Below are 20,830 nucleotides of genomic sequence, written 5' to 3'. Positions count from 1 at the left end.
GTGGACAGAACCCAACCAACCAAGCCACACTTGAAATTATCCTCAGCTGACAGATGAGGAAATTGAGACTCAGAACAGATAATTTGCCCAGCTAGTAACCTGTCCAGGTGAAAGTGTTCCAGAGTCCACACTCTTAACCATGATGCAATATCACCCCTCCACCACCCCCAAAAGGTACCAGGTGCCCAGTTGCCACCTACTCACCTTATCAGGACACCCTCCCCCCAGCAGCGTGACCACAGCTGGGCCTCTGCTCACGGCGGCCCTGGGAGATGGGGAAGGTGGGTCACATGTGGACAGGGCCTCTTTTATAGCCCCACCGCCCAGCTGGCTTTGTCTTCTGCCACCTGACCTGCTGGCTGCTCCCTACACCAGCTGTGCCCATCCATCATGGAGAAGATCCTTGTCCTTCTGCTTGTCACCCTGGCAGTGGCCTATGCGGTTCCCGACCCCCGGGGAATCATTGTCAACTTGGTAAGAGGCTCTTTGGGGGAAGGAGGCATCTGGACCCCGGGGTGGGAATTTCTTAAGTGCAGTTCTTCACCTCTGGTGTCCCCGCCTGGGGCTGCTGGAGGGCTGGGAGGTGAGGCATCTCTTCTTTCACTGCCTGTGCCATGTCCTACGCCTCTTCCCAGGGGCCCCTGAAAAGGCTGGTCAGCATGGCACACGGCACAGAGGTTCAGCCTGGCTAAGGGAGCTTTAAAAAATCTAGAGCCCTTGGCATCCACCCTGGAAACCCTGGCTCAGGGCCCAGAGGTTTAAAGAGTGATTCTGGCTCTCGCCTCGAGCGCACACTTCCCGCCCTCAGCACTAAGCACCTGAGACAGGGACCATGACGATCAGCCCCGCGGAGCCATGCCCTCCCCCTGCCCCACACGCCTCCCCACCGAGGGCAGAGCGGGGAAAGCCTTTCCAGGCCACCCCCATCCACGGTGACATGCATGGGCTGGGGGGACAGGATCCCGCTGAGATTATGTGCAAAATCTGTGCGGGAGGGAGGAGTTTTCCAGGGAAACGGTCCTTAATTTTCACAGGCGTCTTCCTCAGAGAGGTGTGGGACCCAGAGAGGTTTGGGGGCCACATGTGCACCTTCCATGGGGACGCTGAGGCAGAGCTGGGGCAGCCGCTTCCCAGGGTCACCTGGGGAGTTGGTAGTGAGGCCGGTGCCAGAACCCGGTGTCCTGCCCCCAGCCAGGGCTGCTCCTCCGGCACCACACTGCCCGCCTCTCCTGGGGAAGGGGGTGGGAGTGGGTGGCAGGGAGGCACTGTCAGCGGTCGTGGGTGGAGACGGGGCCCAGGGGAGGGGTCCTGGCTGACGGCTGCCCCCGCAGGAGGAGGGCGAGCTCTGCCTGAACAGCGCCCAGTGCAAGAGCAAATGCTGCCACCGGACAAGCGGGCTGAGCCTGGCCCGCTGCGCACCCAAGGCCAGCGAGAACAGCGAGTGCTCTATCAAGGTGGGTCCGGAGGACTGGGGGTGCACAACCCGGAGGAGGAGGGCCCCCTGGCTTGGGGATGGGACAGGGAGGAGGGTCGGCCTGCACCTCAAATGCTGAGCCAAGAGAGCAGGTCAACAGGCTTCAAAGCGCTTTGGCATCCCCTGGCCTCTCACAACTGACCAGAAAGATGGGTGGGGGCAGGGATTTGGTATCCCCATTTCATGGATGGATAAATAGAGGCCCCCCAGGGAGATATAGTTAGTAAGCACAAATGAGGCAGAGTGGGAACCACAGCGCCCCCTGAGGAGGCCATCAGGAGGGGAAGCACCATCTGAAGAGACGACTGCCTGCTGGTTCTTGGGGTCAAGTCAAGGCAAGTGGTGCCCCAAGCAGCCCCCCCACAGCTTGTGACTCCCCTGGCTCCATGTCTCTGCAGACACTCTATGGGGTTTACTACAAGTGTCCCTGTGAGCGGGGCCTGACCTGCGAGGGGGATAAGTCCATCGTGGGCTCCATCACCAACACCAACTTTGGCACCTGCCGCGATGCTGGGCGCTCCAAGGAGTGAAACCAACCACCCAGCCCTGCTCCAGCCCAGCATGCAGAAGAATGCTCCTCCCTGCCCTCTCCCTGGCTGGCCACCCCCTTGGCCAGCACCCCGCTTTTCTGATTCAGTTCTTGGCAATTAAAGCCCCTCCTGCAAACCTTCCCCAGGCTCCTGGGTGTTATTGCCGAGTTGGTGTCTTCCTTGTTCCTTCCATCAAGCCTTTGCCCCATCAGGGCAGACGTCAAACAGGTCAGAGGAAGGAGGGGTGGGCCTCACGCCCGGCAGGATGAAACTGCACAGACTAGAGACAGGTTGTAAGGCAGAGACTCTCTCCATTTCTGGGGAGTGATCACACCTCCCAGGGGTGCCTTCCTTGCTCCTCGAGTTCTCAGACAGGCAAGCATGCGTGTGCATGAGTGTGCACACACACTCGCCCCACTCTGGTGGAAAGTTATAATGACCCCTGTTCTTTGCCCTGCATCCAACCTCACACCTCTTTTCTGGGTTCAACTCTCAGATGTGACAACCAATGGACACAACCCACGTGTGAAGGGCCAGACCACTAACATTGCTGTGGGCTTATTGTGCTCTCAGATCAAACCCTCACAGCGATCCTGGGAGACTGTATTGTCTCCACTTTAGACATAAAAGAGACTAAAGTTTAAAGAGGTTAAGTACCTTGCTCAGCATCGCGGAATTAGATAAAGTTGGCACTAAACCCATCTAACTCCAGGCGCCTTCCTACAGTTCCGTTCTCTCCCAGTTATCCACACCAAGACAACTGGGTGGAATTGCAGAGAATTAAGTTTTAGCTTACTATAAAAATTTCATACCCCCAGAGCCATCAAACCTGGGCTCCCGTCTCTGAGATGTGCAAGTGGAGATTCACACAAAGACTGTGGAGAGTAAACCCGATGAAACTGAGATGCTCTCTCAGCCCCAAGAGTCTGTAGTTCCGAGATCAAAGAATCCTTTGAGAAACCATTAGGTTTATGAATTAGGACTAGATTCAGCTGTAACAAAAAAACCCAGGTAATTATGGCTTAAACAAATAGGGGCATATATTTCTCATGAATCCAGAAGTCTAGAGATAGGAGGGGCTGGCATTTGTTTGGGGCTTGCAGATCTGCCATTCTCTTGACCTCACAGTTGGCAAAGGCCTTCACAGCAGCTCCTGACGTCATATCCTCTCACCATGTGCTAAGTGAGGAAGCACAGAGTAGAGGGTGGGTAGGATAGGGGGGAGGGCAGAGTGTTTCTCCTAGCATGCCCCCTTGGCTGGCGCTAAAGCCTCCAGGCAGACTTCTCCAAATGTGCATGTCTACAACTAGGTCACCTGACCACCTCTAGCTGCAAGAGAGGCTGGGAAAGTAAGAATTGGGCAGAGGGAATGGGATTGCCATCACCGGCTTAGACTAAATAGGGTCCCTCTCCAAGGGTTGGGCATATTACTACCCCCAAACAGTGTTGGGGCTCTGTTAGCGAGGAAGGTGAGGCAATGGCTGGTTACAGTGTCTGCCACACCTGAGTTAGTGCCCAACCAGCGGTATTTTCAACACCTTAACCCAGTAGTGGGTCTCAGGCCCAGATTCAGCCCCGAGAGAGTCTGTATTCATTCTCTTCTTCATCCAACTACTGAGTGACCACAGTGCCCAGCACTGTGTTACAGACTGTGGGGGACACGAGGAAAATGTCCCTAGTTTCCAGGAGTGAGGAGGAAGTTGGGTTCTGCAGAAGCAGGTGGCCCAGACCCTTACTGCCCTGTATTAAATCCTTGCCACTTGAAATACCTGGAGTGGTATTTGTCTTTCTACACTGAACCTGGCTAATGCAAGATGCTGAACAAAGGGGAGCCTTGGGCTGTCATTGCTGTTGGTCAAAAGTGCCTTTTTGTCTCTAAGCCTTGAGCCCAAAGGATTCACTGTTTTCTAATTCACATAAGGATGTCCTGGAGGCTGCAGCCTTGTCATAGTAGCCTACTCCCAGGAACTCCCCACATTGCTGTAACTTTCTTCTAGACCTGCTAGGTAGTCAGCTATAGAAGCAGGGATGCTTGCAGCCTTGAGTCATGACTAATTCCTAGTGCTGGGCCCTGGAGACCTACGCTGTCTAATACGACGATTCTCAGCCAGCCACATGTTCATCACTCGGCATGTGGCTCATCTGAATTGAGAGAAGTGCAAAATACAAACTGGACTTTGAAGACCAAGCTAAAAAAAAAAAAAAAGAAGTAAAATATTTCAAATAATTTTTACATGTTGAAATGACAACAGTTTTGATTGAGTTATAAATAAAATATATTATCAAAACTGATTCCACCTGTTCCTTCTTACCTTTCATTGTGGCTACTAGAAAATTTAGAATTACATGTGTAGCTCACATTTTATTTCCATTGGGCAGTGCTGCCGTAGAGAACAGAAGCAGCACAGTCTCACACCACGAAGTACTTTCTCCCCGCAGTTCTCTAGATCCTGCCAGCAGTGGCCTCTACCAACAACCACTTTTTCCTCAGGGCAGTTGAACATCCATGGCTTGTGAGGGGTCTAGAATATTCCACTGTGGCATAAGAATTATTTTGAACTGAAGGCATTTGAGTATAGGCTTTTTTCTGAACCCCCTTATCTACCTAAAAGCAAAGCCTCCCCAAAAAACTCAATTGTTATAAATCGCCTCTTGGGGAGTTTCTTATAACCAGAGAAGAGTGACTCTCATCGCTGGAGAGGAGATGTCTGCACCACACCTAAATGGACATTGTCACACAACTATCATCTCTCCCATTTACTCTCCTAAGGGCCCATTTATCTTTCCTAAAAGACATTTGTCTTCCCATAAATGCCCTCCCCAGCCCTTTCCCCTATTTTGAAGTCCTTTTCCAAGGTGTTCTCTTCCTCCCTCCCCCAATTTGGATGGTATATAAACCCCAAATTCTAACTGCCTCACTGAGTCACATTTTTCTGTGAACTCCCCCACTTATAAGAGAATAAAAATCTGTCTTTTCTCTTGCTAATGCCTTCTGTCACTTTAATTTGCAGACCTCCAAACACTGAACCAAAGAGGGTAGAAGAAAAATTTTTCCTCCCCAACATTTAGAACCAGTTTAATCATATCAGCAACATACGGTCCCCCCACCCTTCCTTCAACTTCTAAGACATAGATTATCCCCGGAGGCTGGGTTTCCAGCTTGCAACCTCTCCTTCCACAATTGTTTCATAGACTTTCTCCAAATGGGAGAAAAAGTCTCATGTAACACTATGAACCATAACAACATGTATCTGTCTGGTACATTTAGTACATATTCCACCAAGGTACGGTTTACACTTTTGCTGATTTACAGAGAAGTGCTTAAGTACAACCACACCTTGTATGTCAACTGTTGAGCTCTTGCACCATAAGCCTGACATCCTGAATAGCACGATTGGTCAGGGCTGGGGGCTTAATTTAATCAGAGGTGTGCCTGAGCAGGGAACCTGAGGTACAAAATGTAACCCGAATACAACAAGGCCACCTCAAGCCTGCCTCTGCAGAGAACGCACTGCACACCAGCCAGCGAGCTAGCATCTGGCTCTAAAAGCCTCTCAACACGCAGCGCAACTTCCTCAAACCCCTGGACTCACTGTCTTCCCGTCGGCACATTTGGTGCTCCAGTTTTTTCTCTCACTCCCTTTCCTTGGCTCTCCTTTCTTTCTCATGCCTTCCTCCTATCCCTAGCTCCCTGAAGGGTCATTTTCATCTTTTTCAAGCTATGTGACCTTGAGCAAGTCGCTGTGGACAAAGAAAGAGGTTCTCTGGAAGGTAAGCTCACAGGGTGATCTGGTCATAAATTCCTAACTGGGCAGGTCATGGCAGACAGTCATGCCCCAGGCCTACAAAACGTTCATCTTTGCCTTAAGCACTGTTCTTGTGCTTCTAGGTTAGCACGCCTTTGAAATGCCAGAAGCAACCCTCTTTCCCAGACTCCTTTGGAGGCATAACCAAGGGAGCACATAAACTATCCTGTAACCCAGAGATTTTCAACCCTTTACATCTCATGGCACACATACACTAATTACTGAAAGTCTGTGGAACACCAAAAAGTATATTTTTTGCTGATCTGACAAAAAAATTAGGTATAATTTTGATTTACCAAAAATAATAATAATAGTAATTTAATTACATACCCTTTTTGTTCCAAAGTGACTTTTTTAAAAATCAGGTGCCTAGACTTGTATATAAGGATTTCTGGTACCAAGAATTAACCAATCAGATGCAACCTTATTATGCGACGTGACCAATAAGATGCAGCTCTATTCTATGACCTATATATTTTTGGTTCAAGACAAGACATTCACAGGAGACATCTATTATTGTGTTGGCTGTGGTCATTCTTTTTATTTGACAATCTGAAGGAAAAGAGGTCAGTGCCCCTAACTAAATATTCAGGTATTGCATTTTCAAAAATTCCTGCCCGGCCTGGTGGCTCAGTTGGCTGGACCTTCGTCCCTTACACCAAAAGGTGGCGAGCACATACCTAGGTTTCGGGTTTGATCCCTAGTCGGGGTGTACCAGCGGCAAATGATTGATGTTTCTTACATCGATGTTCCTCTCTCCCCCTCGCCCCTCTAAAAATCAGTTAACATATACTCGGGTGAAGAGTATAAACAAAATTCTTGCAGCGCATCAGTTGAAAATCACTGCTGTAACCCTTGCTTTCTCACAACTTCATTTAATCTTTCTTAGTTTCTTAATTCTGGAAACTGTCATTCTAAAAAAAAAAAAAGGAAACTGTCATTCTAGGGCGCATTTGAGATCTTGCTTCCTGGCAATTATCCTCAGTTTGGCTCAAATGAATTTTTTTTATAAAAATGCCTTTTAATATATATATATATATTATTGATTTTAGAGAGAGGAAGGGAGAAGGAGAGAGAGGGATAGAAACATCAATGATGAGAAAGTCATTGATCGGCTGCCTCCTGCACGCCCTGCTGAGGATGGAGCCCGCAACCCGGGCACGTGCCCTGACTGGGGGTTGACGCTCAACCTGAGCCAGGCCGGCCGGGCTCAATAAATTCTTATAAAAATTCTCTAGCCCTAGCCGGGTTTGCTCAGTGGTTAGAGCACTGCCCGGTGGACTGAAGAGTCGCAGGTTTGACTCCGGCCAAGGGCACATGTGGGAGGCAACCAATCCATGTGTCTGTCTCACAGAGATGTTTCTCCCTCCCCCCCTTCCACGCTCTCTGAAAAGCAATGGAAAAAATATCCACGAGTGAGGATTAAAAAAATAAATTTTTAAAAAAGTTTTAGCCCGGCCGGGCGTGGCTCAGCAGTTGAGCGTTGACCTAGGATCCAGGAGATCAGGGTTCAATTCCCGGTCAGGGCACATGCCCGGGTTGTGGGCTCGATCAATGACTCTCATCATTGATGTTTCTATCTCTCTCTCTCCCTCTCCTTTCCTCTCAAATCAATAAAGATACATTTTTTTAAAAAATAAAAAATAAAAATAAAAAAGTTTTAAAAGATTCTCTACAGGTTTGGATGTTTCTTACCTTGACATTGCCTGGTCCCTCTGCTTCCCCGCCTGTAGAATGGGGCAATAACAGCGCCTGCTCCTCAGGGGGTTTGCCCCATTACACGGGATCGTGCGTGCAAGGGCCCTGGCATCCAGTGCGGACCCAGTGAATATTCATTCCGTCATACACGTTGTTCTGTACACTTCCCTCCACATTCCTGAAGTTGAAGGTTGGGGCACCAAGACCTTATTATGGAGCAGGCTGAAGCCAGAAAGGGAGTGGGCTTGGGAAGAGGACCTCGAGTCCCCTCTGAAGGGCTTCCATCCAACATGGGAAGGACCCTGGTCACCCCTGAGGAGGCACATACCTGCTAAGAAGGGCCCCTTGTCCTTAGTTAGGCTCAAATTCACAGAGTCCAGCACCACCGCCCACAGGCGCTCCCCGCCCACCGCGCACTCGGGGGACCTACCGGCTCCCCGCCGCCGAGCCAGCCTTATAGAGCTCCGGGGATTGTCTTTCAGCCAATGGGCGAGACCTGTCTCGGCCAACATCCTCATTTGCATATTTACTGACCAATTAGAGCATCTCCATAATGACCGAGCAGAACGCATGAGTCTGACCAATCAAGGCAGTGCTATCTGGACCAATAAGACTGTACAAATTTGAATTCCTCATTTGCATAGAAATAGACCCATCAGGGACCAGGGCAGGAGCTTTATAAACGCAGCCTCCCGCGGGTTCAGCAGAGGGAGCGTTGGGTTTCCTCGGAAGGCCTGGTGGCTGCGCCTCCTGGCTTTGCAAACTGCACCTGGCTGTCGCTTCTGCTTGCACCGCGCTCCGGGGGCAGGGCTCCGGTGGGCACTGGCTGGTGGCTACCAACTTTTGTCAACCTCCCCAAGCGAATCCCTTGGTGTCTCGCCCCTCCTTTCCGCCCCAGCGCCCCAGGACCTTGCTCCTTGACCCACCCCGCGGGGCCCACCCAGCCGCCACCTCCGAAGCAGCAAATACTGAAAGCTCTTTATTTCGGGGACGGTGCGTCCTCCCTGCCTCCCTGCCCCTCGCCTGTTGGAGGCTCTGGGGGCCGGGCGCAGGAACACAGTTTTGGGTCGACCTGGAGCGGCTGGAGCAGGAGGGGCCGGAGGCAAGGAAGAGGGAGCGTTAGAAAAAGGTTTTCTGAGTTGGCTTCCTTTTTTCAATTTTCTTACAACGGCCGTAGACAATTTTAAACGATTTCTCATTCTTCGGAAACACACACGTCAAGTCCGGCTCGCAGGGACACTCGTTATACAGGCCGAAGAACGTCTGGGAAAGGCAGGGTTTTGACCTTGACCTGGACTGCTGCTCTGCCCTCAGCCCTGAGGGCTCGCTCCCATTTCCATCCCAGCCCAGCCCCGAGTCCCATTTGCTTGCACACAGCAGAGGAGCCTAGGCATAAAGTACCCGCTAACCCAGCTGCTCAGAGTCTGCGCCTCTGGTGGCCTCCTCCATGCTGACCCCTAGGATTGCTCAGTGCCCTCCTCTCTCGCCTCCTAAATCCTTTCTTGGACAAAATCCAGCTGGGAACACCTGGGGTCACAGCAGAACTCCTGGGGCTGTGTGTGTGTGTGTGTAAGGGGGGGGGGGGGCGGCAGAGTAGAACCATGGTTAAGGTTAGACCTTCTAGCTGTGCCCATTTACAGTGCTACTTTCAGACCTGCTGGGATGAACCTTGGAGAACAGGAACCCATGTTAGAAAGCGAAGCATCGCCACACCTCGGAGAGGGGGACCCACCTTGGATGTGTCCTCAGGCTCCCCCAGGCCACAGGCAGCTTGGAGATGCAGTCACAGCAGAGCATTCCCAGCTCCGGGTCTCCCCCCCCTTAACCCTTCCCTCGTTCCCCTGGGCTCTGGGTCCCTGGCTCTCCCTTTCTGTGTGTCCTTGCCTCCTGCCCCCCTGAACCCCCAGGGGAGTACTGTGCCTACACCCACCTGCGTGTGACACGCGGTGCCCTCAGACCCCATCCGGGCGCAGTGTGACTCGCAGTTGGACTCCCGGCGACAGCATCCGCTCTTGCACTTCTTGCTCTGGATGCAGATCTCCCCGTTGTCCTGTCGGGAGAGGACCCAGCCGGCTCTCCCGCTGGCCCTGCAGGCGGCTCCCGCCACGCTGTGCCCTCAGCACCGTCCCCGCTGCCGGGCTGGGCCATCTCTAGTTTGGGGCTGGGGGGGGGAGCAAGAGCAGCCGGCAGGCCCTGACTTGGGCCTAGAAGAGCTATAACAGTGTTTAAAGTTTTGCCCTTAGTGTCCCCAAAATAGTCTCCTCCTCCAGCACACACTGGGAGTATCCAGCCTCCTGTCTGCTCCTGCAGTTCCTTCTGCGAACTCTTACCGACCCTTCCACCTGAGCTGGAATATCACCTACTCTTCACCCCCCCCCCCCGACACACATATCAGGGGCCCCCAGCTTAGTTATATTATCTATCACTGTCACCCCGTGTCTGTCTGCCCGACAGTCCCAGGATCATTCCACCAGCAAATGCTGAGCGCCTGCTGTGTGCAGGCCTGTCCCTGGCACTGGGGATACGGCTGGGCACAAAACAAACGCCTGCCCTCCTGTGGCCATGGAACACTTACAATGCGGCCAGTGTGACTGAGCAACTGAATTTTAAATTTTGTTTACTTTTCATTAATTTGCATCAAAGAGACTGCATATGGCTAGTGACTGCACTGTTGGACAAGTGCAGCTCTAGGCGAGAAGATACCACAGTTACCTGAGTGAAATAGGTGGGGGGCACACACAAAATGCTGAGCGAAAGAAGCCAGATTTTTTAAAAAAATTTTAAAAATACTGTGTGATTCCATTTATGAAGTTCAAAAACAGGCAACATTAATCTACAAGGATAGAGGTCATGAGTGTTCCATTTGGGACTGTTGCTGGTGGCAAGCCTGAGGGGAACCTTCTGGAGGCTGGAAATGCTCTGTACACTGACCTGGGTGGTGGTGGTGAGGGTGTTTGCACAGGTTTCAAATGCATTGATTTTAATGTAAATCAAGATTTGGGCATTGTGCTGGATGTAATTTTTACCTGATATATATGTTAGGTCTTATTAATTAACAGTTTATCATATCTATTGTGTGTGATTAAGTGCGGTAAAGAAAATAAAGCAGGGCCCTGGCCAGTGTGGCTCAGCTGTTTGGGGGCCGTCCTGTGCGCCGAGGGATGGCCGGTTTGATTCCGTCAGGGCACAGGTCCCCGTTTGGGGCCCCATCCTTAGTGGGGGGGGCGTGCAGGAGGCAGCTGATCTTCACGATGATGTTTTTGTCTCTCCCTCTCCCTTCCTTTCTAAAAATCAATATAAGATCTTAAAAAAAAAAAACACAAAAAAAAACAGGAAGAAAGGAGAGAGTGAGAGATGGAGGGGAAGGCAGGCAGGCAAGGAGGACTGGGTTGGCAATAGCCTCTTCCTAGTCTCCTTGACTCCACTCTTGCCGGAAATCCACGCAGTCCCCCACCTCTACCTCCAACACTCTCACCTTCCCCTCCCCCAGCCCTCTCTGGCCATCAGTCCTTCCCAGAACAGCTATCAGAATCTTTTTTCAAAAGGTAAATTCCACCCAGCCAACGTCTGACCCGTGCACCAATAGGTCACTGGTTCGATTCCCAGTCAGGGCACATCCCAGTTAAGGCACCTGCCCGGGTTCGGGGCTCTATCCCCAGGAGGCAGCCAATCAAGGTTTCTATCTCTTTCTCCCTCTCCCTTCCTCTCTCTTTAAAAATTAATAAAAATATTTTAAAAATAAAAAGGTAAATCCCATCACACCATTTCCATACTTCAAAATCTCCAAGGACTTCCCAGAGCATTTACACATGGAAACTCTTTACGGATCTGCAGGGCTTACTGATTCCAGGGCCGGCTGCCTAGCCCTAGATCACTTACTCCCCCCTCCTCCATACACGCCCTGCAGCCACCACTGGGCCTCTGAATGTGCCCAGTCCTCCTAGCCCCAGGCCATTTGCACTGCTAGTTCCTCTGCCCAGAACACCCTGCCCTGTGAGCTCTGCCTGGTTGCTTCCCTCTCCTGGCCCCAGGCTGAGAGGCCTTCCTGACCGCCCATCACCTGGTTCACAACATTTGTGACTCTGAAATTATCTACTTTATATCTTTTATTTTTAAAAAATGTCTTCCCCTGCTAGAACCTCAAGGATCTTTCACTACCTTGTTCAGGGTGGTATTTCTTAGCCCCTAGTAGAACAGCTGAATAAACTAAGATATTATAATTTGCTGTCTTTTTATCTTTCTGACCTCATCTATTATTTCCACTCTCTCTCACTCCTCTTTGAATCTGCTGGGCAAGGTCTCCCATCTCCAGACCTTTGCCCTGGCTCCTCTCTCCGCCTGGGTTGCTCTTTCCCTAGCTATCTGCCTGCCTGGCTCCCTTTAGGAAAGGCCTCAGTCCCTTTAGGTCTTTGTTTAAATTTCGCTTTGTTAGTAAAGTCTTCCCTGAGCACCGCGTTTAGAACTGCAGTCTCTCTTCTCCCCACCGCTCCTGAAGCCCTTCCTTAGTTTCTTTGTCCCCAGGTATTTATCACCTGAGATGTATTAATATTTTGCTTATTTGCCTCCTACAGAAGCATGTTAGCTCTACAAGGGCAAGCAATTTTGGATCTTGCTCACAGCCCTAACCCCAGCACCTAGAAAAATAATCTACATATAATAGGTGCTCAATAAACGAATGGATGGATGAATGGATGAATGTCTCTCTTACCAGATGTGAGCCTGGGGGTGGGGGGTGCAGTTCATATTGACGCCTGGCTCCGCCCTGGCACAGCTCCCGTGAGTAGGAGAAGTTTTCTGTTCGTCTCAGACATTCTCCACTCAACACTCCCTACTGCCCCCCACTGCCGGCTTTCCCCCACATCAGCCTCTGTGTCCACCCCCCCACCCTCCCCAAATAGTACAGATCTTAGGACGGTGGCAGAGGAGGTGACTGTACCCTCTAGGTTCCTTACCAAATGTCTGGTTTGCTTTGCCTTTAAAAATGAGTTGCTGGTGAGAAGGAAGAAACCAGAGAGGAGGAGGAGATGGGTCAGGAGCAGCAACCTCGGAATCATGGCCCAGAGGTGTCGGTGGCATTTTTAAGGCCCAACTAAATACCCAGCATCTGCCATGTGACTGCCATGTGACTAAGGCCTGGAGGGCAGGCAGTGAGGTGTGACCGCCCAGGCCTAGCGTTCACAGGAGAGGCTGGCAGTGCTGTGCGGGGTCCCAGACCAAAGAGACGGAGGGACAAGCAAGGGGATGGGGGTGGAAGGTCCTTGGACCCCTGCATCCTGGACCGCTTGCTGTGTTCATCTTGCTGCCGTCAGAATAGTCTGTGTGCTTGGAATCCGGCAAGATCTGGGTTCAGTCCCAGCTCTGTTGCTTATCGGCTGTGTGATCTCAGGCAGACTTCATAACTTCTCTGAGCCTCAGTTTCCCCATCTGCAAGATGCAGGCTAATAACGGCACATCACAGAGACGATGCAGGTATCGCCCTTCCCGTAGAGGAAGCGCCCAATAAACAGAAGCGAGTATTGTCTTTAGAATCAGAAGGGCTCGGAATTAGAGGGGTTTCAAAAGATGCTCTCATCCAATCCAACTGCATGTTATTATTAATAAACAGCATTACTGTTACCGGAGAGCTGCCCATGTCAGAGGGGTTTCCCCTCCTCAGCTCTTGTCAGCTCGAGAGCAAGAATTCAGATGAGTGACAAACAGCAGTGCTGAAGCAAAGCAAGCTTTCATTTACTAGGGAAGCAAAGCAAGCAGATTTATTAAGAATACACTTGGTGCTTGGCCGGCGTGGCTCAGCGGTTGAGCATCGACCCATGAACCAGGAGATCACAGTGCAGTTTCTGATCAGAGCACATGCCCGGCTTGCTCGCTCCATCCCCCGTAGGGGTTGTGCAGGAGGCGGCTGATCGACGACTCTCTGTCATCATTGATGTTTCTACCTCTCTCTCTCCCCCTCTCCCTTACTCTCTCTGAAAGCAATAAAAACATATTTTTTTATAAAGTGACATTATAAAGGGAAAAAAAAAGAACACACTTGGCATAAAGCACAAATGGGCAACTCAGCTAGTTTGAATACCCCACCTCATGGGGGTTCAAGGGTTTTATACTTTTTCCCCCTGTAGGTTTTAAGGTTCCCCTTTTACACTGTTGTGGCTTTTTCCAGAATTTATGAGAACATTTGGTTATTTTATCTTGGCAAGTCTCAACAGTACTGACTTCTTTGTTCGGTGGGTGAGCTAAAGCCCTTCTTTCTTTCCCCTCCCCCTACTCTCCTCCTCCTGCCCCAGCAGCTCTTTCCTGCCTAATAGCCACCCTCAAGTGATACCATCCAAATGCTTTTGGGGTCCTTTTGTTTTTGTTTTTTAATATGTTTTTATTGATTTCAGAGAAGGAAGGGAGAGGAGGAGAGAAATAGAAACATCAATGATGAGAGAGAGTCACCAACTGGCTGCCTCCTGCACACCGCCTGCTGGGGATCAAGCCTGAAACTCCAGCATGTGCCCTCACAGGATGAACCGTGACCTCCTGATTGGGGTTTTGTTATTTGTCCCCAGACCTCATCTGTCCTTGGGTTTAGCTGGCACAAACGGCATTAACTGGGTCTTTGTTCTCTATTTTCCCAGGCCAGGGTGATTTAAGCTGTGTACTCTCTGCTTAGGAGGAGACTTAAAACTCTTTGCTCTCAAGTGTCCTTGGTTGGGGAAGATGAGGTCTTGGGCTTCACAAGCTGGTTGCAAGCTGCCCAAATTGTTTGGCCTTGTTTAATTTTGTCGTCTCAGTTTCCCCATTCCACTTGCCCAGGGATTTTCCTACCTTCTTGCTATCCTGCCACACAATGGACATTCTGTCTCTCAGATGAGGTGACTAAGGCCCAGAGAGGTTGCCAAACTTCCCCAAAGTTACAAAGCTGTCAAGTGACGGAAGATTAGAGTCTAGCTTTCATCGTTGCACTCCCTTCTCCCAGAGGCCCTCAATTAGAATTTCAACAACTCTGTTTCTGAGCAAAGCGGCATGCAGGCCTTCTGAAAAGCCTCTCATCTTCAAGGGACGGAATCAGTCAGGACTCACTCGATCAAAAGTGACAGCCCGAGCTGGTTTGGCTCAGTGGTTAGAGTGTCAGCCAGCAGACTGAAAGGGTCCCAGGTTCGATTCCAGCCAAGGGCACGTGCCTCGGTTGCAGGCTCGACACCCAGCCCAGGTCAGAGCTAGAGAGGGAGGCAACCAATCCATGTGTCTGTCTCACATTGATGTTTCTCTCTCTCCCTCTCTTTCTCTCTCTCTCCATCCCCCTTCCACTCCCTCTGAAAAGCAATGGAAAAAATGTCCTCCAGTGAGGATTAAAAATAAAAAAGTGACAGAAACCCAACCCAAAGTGGTAAAGGAAAAAATGAATTTACTGGGTTATGTAACTTAAAAGTCCAGCAGTCCAGCTGTCTGGCTTAAGGCACAGCTTGTTTCGGGGCTGAATGAAGAAAATACTAGAACCTGGCTCCAGTCTCTGCACTGGCTTCATTCTGAGTCCACATGGTGATAAGATGGTTGCCAGTAACCACAGACCCACTTTCTCCCATGCTCAAGTCCAGTGAAAGAGAAAGTATTGCGTTTTGGTAACTCTACAAATCCTAAGCTACAGTCTGATTGGACGAACTGGGTCATGTCCCCACCCGCAAACCTGTCCCTCAAGCCAGGGCAACAGAAGGAGCCTCATGGCCCCCCACTGAACCAGTCTCTGCGCCTAGAGGATTCGGTGTTCTCGTGAATGCAGCCCCTCTCAACTTCAGGGACTGAGAATGGAAGGGGGTGGCTTCCTCACGGGGAGTCACCAAGAGAAAGGGAGCGATGGATCTTTGGCAGGCTAGATCAGTAAACGTTCCTCAGATATGGCAACTGGGAATTTATAGCAGACCACCTAGTATGCCTAACTGAAAACAAAGCAAAATGTCATTGACACTTTATTTAGTGTATCCAGTTTTTAATGGTTTTAAAGTTTTTCAAAGTAAAAGTGTTTGTAAGACTTTTCATAAGTCACTACCATTCTGGCTCTGTTTTCAAAGCAACTGTGTTTCGAATGAATTCTGCCCATTTAAGGAGGGTCTAGTGTCCAGAATCAGCTTTGCTGCCACGTGGAAGGTTTCCTTCTCTACCAAAGTCCAGTCCGGAAGACAGAAACTACTCTAGGTATTTGAAATAGACAACATTTAATATATGGAAATGGTCACAGAGGTGACAGAGGAGCTGAGAAACCAAACAGGATGTCAGGGCAACAGGGAGACAGCCACAGCAGCAGGACACCAATGCCCCTGTCGCTGGAGAAACAATGTGATGAGGCTGTGTGTCCGGAGTCCCTGGGGACTGCCGGGGAGGGGCTGTCCTGAAGGAGACAAGGCACCTGCTGGGGATGTCACCTGAAGCCGAAGGTGCCCCATCTCCTGCCCTCCTATCTTCAGGCAGTCCTAGAAGCCAGGAGACAAAGGAGCCTGGGAAATGTGTTCCCAGGGATACAGGGCAGAGCAGGAGGCGGGCAGACAAGCGCTCGATGGGCACAGCTTCCCTCCAAGCCCTCCAGGCCGGGCTGGGGGCATCGGGAGCCCTGTCCCTCCCCCACTCAAGTCTGGCTCCAGGGTTCTTTACTTGGGGGACTTGGCGGGGAGGGGTCACGCCTGGCACAAAGCTCATCAGTAAGCCTAAGGGTGGCATGGCATCAATGTCTGGGTTGGGGAGAACTATCGCTCTGAGAGAGAAACCTCAATTTTTTTTTTTTTTTTAAAACTTCAATCTTCATGAAAATTCTGCCATGCTCACCTCCTGCAGAAAGGACTCGATCACGGGTACAGGCGTAGAGAGCTGCTCTCCTGAGCACTGCCCACTGTCCTGCCCTGTTTCCAGCAGGGGCTCAGCTGGGCTTTACCGCAAGGCCTGCGGGAGGCTGGGGTCCTGTACCCCGCTCCAGGGCCACCTCCGCACGCTGTGGTTCAGCCGACGGGGCGGCCACGCGGTGCAGCATGAGCTCCGGGTTGTGGTGTCCAAGCTCCTCTCGTGTATTAAAGTAGAATAAAGTAGAACAGGACTTTGTGGCGGCAGGTGGTTCCATGACAGGCTCTCCCTCTGTCCTCGAGTAACGGAACCCCAAGCTTTCGCTGGCCACACGAAAACTACATTTCCCAGGCTCCCTTGCAGCTAGCTGCAGTCATGGGACCAAGTTTTGCACAAGTGAAAATAATTCATGCTGCCTGTGGGTCATGCCCTCTTGGGAAGGGTGAGCATTTGCTGCTCTACCCCCTTTTTTTCTAACTGGAAAGTGGGCCCAACAGATACAGTGATGAGCCATCTTCAGCCACGTGGAGGTAGAAACATCCTAGGGCCAAGCTTCCTGCCTAGTGAGTCTGGAGACATCCAACCCTCTGCCCTCGGGTGAGCCTCTCTAGGGCCCCAAAACCTTTCCACTTTTACCCCAAGGTGCTGACTCCGCCCCTGCACATGACCCAGGCTGAGCTAATCAGTAAATTCCGCCGCCATGACTGATTCAGGGGCGAGTTTGCAGACTAAGTCAATCCAATCAGAATCAATTTTAGGGTGTCTGCTAGGAATCCTGGGCGGGAGATGTTTCCTTTCTCTGGAAGGCACAATATGCATTTGTGAGGTGGATTTGTGGCTAAGAGCCTGCCTTCCAGAGCAGGAGAGCCTGGGTCTGAATCCCAGTCCCATCCATTACTGTGAACCCTTGAGAGGGCTGTTGAGCTTTAACTCCCTGTTTGTAAAATATAGTGCCTACTATTTCCTTGCTGTAACGAGTTAATACAGATTAGAAAGCACTTTGCATGATGTCTAGGACATGAGTTCTCAATAAATCCTAGCTGTTTCTACTGGGTGATACCTAGAACTTATGTGGCTATTAGGAAGGAATCCAGCCTTAGGGCCATGGAGCTGCTGGATCCAGCCAGACCTGAGGCCTGCCCTGCCTCTGGATTTCTAGTTCTGAGCACCAATGAATTTCCTCATCATTTGGACCAATTTGGGATTTTTTTTCCTTTTGAAGGTTTCTTCCATGGAGCCATATTTTAATGTCAAGTGCTTTCACTTGGCATCAGTTATGAGTTGGTTTTGAGACAATTCATTATTCCACCAACTGGGATTACTGATCTCTCCATCCCTTTGGGGTGATTCTGCCACCAGGGAAAAGGTTCCATTCTATTCCAATTTGTGTTGTTGTATGTGTCCGTGTAGTAATGCAGAAAGTGGCTCCTCTAGCTAATATGGTGTTACCATATTTGTCATGGAAATCTGGTGTCCGTTTCTGGTGGACTTGTTCAAACTGAGAGACAACTTACCACGTTTTGGGTCAATGGAAACGGTGTGAAGCTGAAGATGGAACTGCAGCAACTGCAGCTGCTGGTTTGTTGGAACTTTGAGTCAAGTACTGTCCTTTTTTTTTTAAATATTTGCCACAGAAAGAGTCCTCACTGATACCCCACAGTGTGACCTTGGACAAGTCATGCAGCTCTCTGAGCCTGTTTCTTTATCATTAAGTGGAACTGGTCATATCTGAGAGAACAGAGACATCAATGCACCAGGCCCCATTCCAACCGCCGGCATGAGCATTTCTGCGTTCACGCTTCACACACATCCTCATAAATACTCTCAGTCACCTCCACCCTTTCACTGCCCTGGGAAGTATCCACGTACTGCCTCAGGCCCTCCCCCACACCCACCCGTGGGCACCTCCACATACACTCCCCAGGCACCTTCCTCAGCCCTGCCCCTCCCACACAGCCCTCCATCCCAAGACTCGGCCCTTCCTGGACCCGCCTCCTCTCGCCCACACACCCCTACCCCATTCCCTTCCCAAGGTACGACCCTGAGGCCGCCGTGCCTCCAGACAAAGCCAAACCCCATGGGAAGCTCTTTCACGCCTCCAGCCTCCCCTTCCACCCACCCCAGGCTGGACCGATCTCTGCCGGGTTCCCTCTCCCAAGAAATGCAAAGAGGCCAGAGCCAGAGAGTGACTTTAATGTGTCAGGAGCTGGACTGTGAACAAGACGGGGACTCCAAGGCCTCTGGCCCCAAGGGAGGGAAGGAGGATGGCAGTGACCCTCCTCTAAATTAAATGGCACCGGTGGGGACAGCCCAGGTCCCTGGGTACGCAATTCAGGCCCAACTGGCAGGGGCATAGGATGTTGGTGGCTCCCTTGGTCTGTGGGAAATGAGTATGAGAGTTGGGGGTCACCAAGGTGCAGGGAAGAAGGGGGTTTAAACTTCTTGGGGAGCAGGAACAGGAGCACAAGTGATGGTGGGGCAGACCTGGGACCTGTCAGCTCTACAGCTTCTAACTTCATGACCTTAGGCAACTTAATGACCTTCTTTGTCTCAGTTTCCTCATCTATCAAAGGGGCTAACAATAGTAATCCACCTCCTAGGGTTATTAAGAGGGTCAAATGAAATAAATTCGATCAAGTGCCCACAACGAAAGGACCCTCTGGCCACTTCAGCTATAGAGTCAGGCCAGGGCGGGGCCTGGCTGCTTCCTAAGCGCACTGGCAGCTCCCAGACAGGGACTTGGAGGCAGGTCCATCCTCCCTAGAAGGGTCTCGGCCCAGGACCAGAGGAGAGAAGACGCACCATGAACCTGCTCCCCGCGTTTCCACCAGCTAATAACAAGCGTGCTGAGCTGAGCGCTGTGCCAGGACCGCATACCCTTTCCAACAACCTGATGGCATAGGTACTTTAACTCCATTTTACAGATGAGGAAACTAAGGCTCAGAGAACAGAAGTGACCTGTCTGAGGCCACAAAGACAGGGGGTGGAAAGCCAGGAGTTACACTCAGGTCCAACTCCAAAGCTGTGGTCCCACCACTGCAGTGCCTGGCTTCTCTCTAGAAGTGAGGTCGTTGAGGCCGGGAGGTGGGGATTGCGAGGGAGAAGGTCTTTTCCCACCCACTTTGCCTCAGCGATGTTAGGATAGAGATATTCATTCTTTCAACAAACATTTGTTGAGCACCTGCTACGCGCAGGCACTAAGCTGAGGGGTAGGGGGTTCAGAGGCGAACATGCCGCAGTCCTGCCCTTGGGGTGCTCCAAGCAGACAGAAGGCACGGCCAGCCAGGGACCTCCGTGCCGGCTGAGGGCGCGGGCCAAGGATGTGGGAATTCCAAGGGGAGAAGGCTTGTCAGAGGGAGTGGCTGGCACTGCAGGATGAGTAGGAGTTTGCCAGGTAGAGAAGGAAGAGGGGCGCCCCCAGCAGAGGGTGAACAAGCAGGAGCCAGGAGGGCCTGCCCCAGCCCAGGGCCTCACCTGGGGCAAGCAGGCCATGTTTATTCTGGTCCTGGGGGCACAGAAGGCGCCTCCGTGGTCCAGGTCCATGCGGCAGCAGAGGCTGAAGCACTCAGAGCGGTGGGAGCAGGAAGCTCCGTTCATCTGTGGGGACAGCCCTGGTCACCAGCCCTGAGTCACCAGCCCTCTGGGGGGGGGGGGGGGTCTGCATTGCCAAGGCCCCAGGGGTGGAAGAAAGAAGCCAAGAGGTGGTCACTCCCAGGTACCTCCCCACTGCAAGCCCCCTTCCCCTCCCCCAGCAACACTCAGGGGAGCAGCGGAGAGGACGAGTGGGGACCTAGTGTCCCCCCTGCCTCCCTCTCCTTTCCTGTGCTGGGGGAGGGGGCAAACAGTGCGGGCAGGAGGGAGGGGGGAGGAAGATGGAAGGGGAAGGAGGCGTCATCGTGCCTGGAGGCGGGGGACGGGAGAAGCCTGAGCAGGCAGGTGAGGTGTGGCTGGGCCCCGGGCTGGGCGCCCCGAGCGGCTGCGGGGGGCGGGGGGGGGGCGGGGGGCACAGGCCCACTTTCCCCTCCAGAGCCACCAGGGAGCTGAAGCGGGGCTCTGCCGTCCGTCGGGGACGCGTCGAGCTCCCAGCCTGGGGACAAAGCCCCGCTCCGGGGCGGCTCCCACCCCCCTGCCGCTTCCCCCCGGGGGGCTGCCGCCTGCGCCCCGCCCTGGGCTCGGCGGGAGGCGCCGAGCGCCCCCGGCTCACCTTCGAAAGGCCTCTTCCAAACGGCGGGAAGGCCCCCCAGCAGGGCAGCAGCACCCCCGCGAGGAGCGCCAGCGCCGGGGCCATGGCCTCGGGCCGCAGGGGCTCGGGCGCGCGGAGCGGCCGCCCGCCCCGGCACGTGACCCGGCGCCGGGCGCCCCCTGCTGGCCGGGCGGGCGAGGGCGTTAATGGTCAGGGCCGCCGGCCGCGGGGGCAGGCGCAGCGCGAGTCCTGGGGCGCTGGGCGGGGGCCAGGAGACCCTGATCCAAGCCCGCACAGGCCTGGTTTCACAGATTCAGGGGCTCCCTAT

The 20,830-nt window shown here is 52.2% G+C and overlaps 3 protein-coding genes across 4 annotated transcripts; 1 reads left to right on the top strand and 2 right to left on the bottom strand.

Moving 5' to 3' along the window:
• The first annotated feature begins 390 nt into the window (after positions 1 to 390).
• On the top strand, positions 391 to 2,004 carry CLPS (colipase). Of its 2 annotated transcripts, XM_016223698.2 has the most exons (3): positions 391 to 474; positions 1,332 to 1,454; positions 1,873 to 2,004. In XM_016223698.2, the coding sequence occupies exons 1-3, from the start codon at positions 391 to 393 to the stop codon at positions 2,002 to 2,004; spliced, it is 339 nt and encodes a 112-aa protein (XP_016079184.1). The 2 variants fall into 2 exon arrangements, with proteins under 2 accessions (XP_016079184.1, XP_016079185.1); XM_016223699.2 differs by lacking the exon at positions 1,332 to 1,454.
• A 6,623-nt stretch (positions 2,005 to 8,627) lies between these two features.
• Positions 8,628 to 16,596, bottom strand: CLPSL1 (colipase like 1). The gene is made up of 3 exons (XM_087817238.1): positions 16,414 to 16,596; positions 9,439 to 9,558; positions 8,628 to 8,771 (listed from the first exon to the last, which is right to left on the bottom strand). Exons 1-3 carry the CDS (start codon positions 16,594 to 16,596, stop codon positions 8,628 to 8,630), a joined length of 447 nt encoding a protein of 148 aa, XP_087673364.1.
• A 1,944-nt stretch (positions 16,597 to 18,540) lies between these two features.
• CLPSL2 (colipase like 2) lies at positions 18,541 to 20,615 on the bottom strand. The gene is made up of 3 exons (XM_087817100.1): positions 20,524 to 20,615; positions 19,794 to 19,916; positions 18,541 to 18,696 (listed from the first exon to the last, which is right to left on the bottom strand). The coding sequence occupies exons 1-3, from the start codon at positions 20,605 to 20,607 to the stop codon at positions 18,601 to 18,603; spliced, it is 303 nt and encodes a 100-aa protein (XP_087673226.1). The 5' UTR covers positions 20,608 to 20,615; the 3' UTR covers positions 18,541 to 18,600.
• Positions 20,616 to 20,830: the final 215 nt, after the last annotated feature.

Source organism: Miniopterus natalensis, chromosome 5 (genome assembly GCF_054644295.1).
Source record: "Miniopterus natalensis isolate mMinNat1 chromosome 5, mMinNat1.hap1, whole genome shotgun sequence".
Classification (NCBI taxonomy): domain Eukaryota; kingdom Metazoa; phylum Chordata; class Mammalia; order Chiroptera; family Miniopteridae; genus Miniopterus; species Miniopterus natalensis.
The sequence above is the reverse complement of the archived record's forward strand: the minus strand, read 5'-3'. Positions and strand labels throughout refer to the sequence as shown.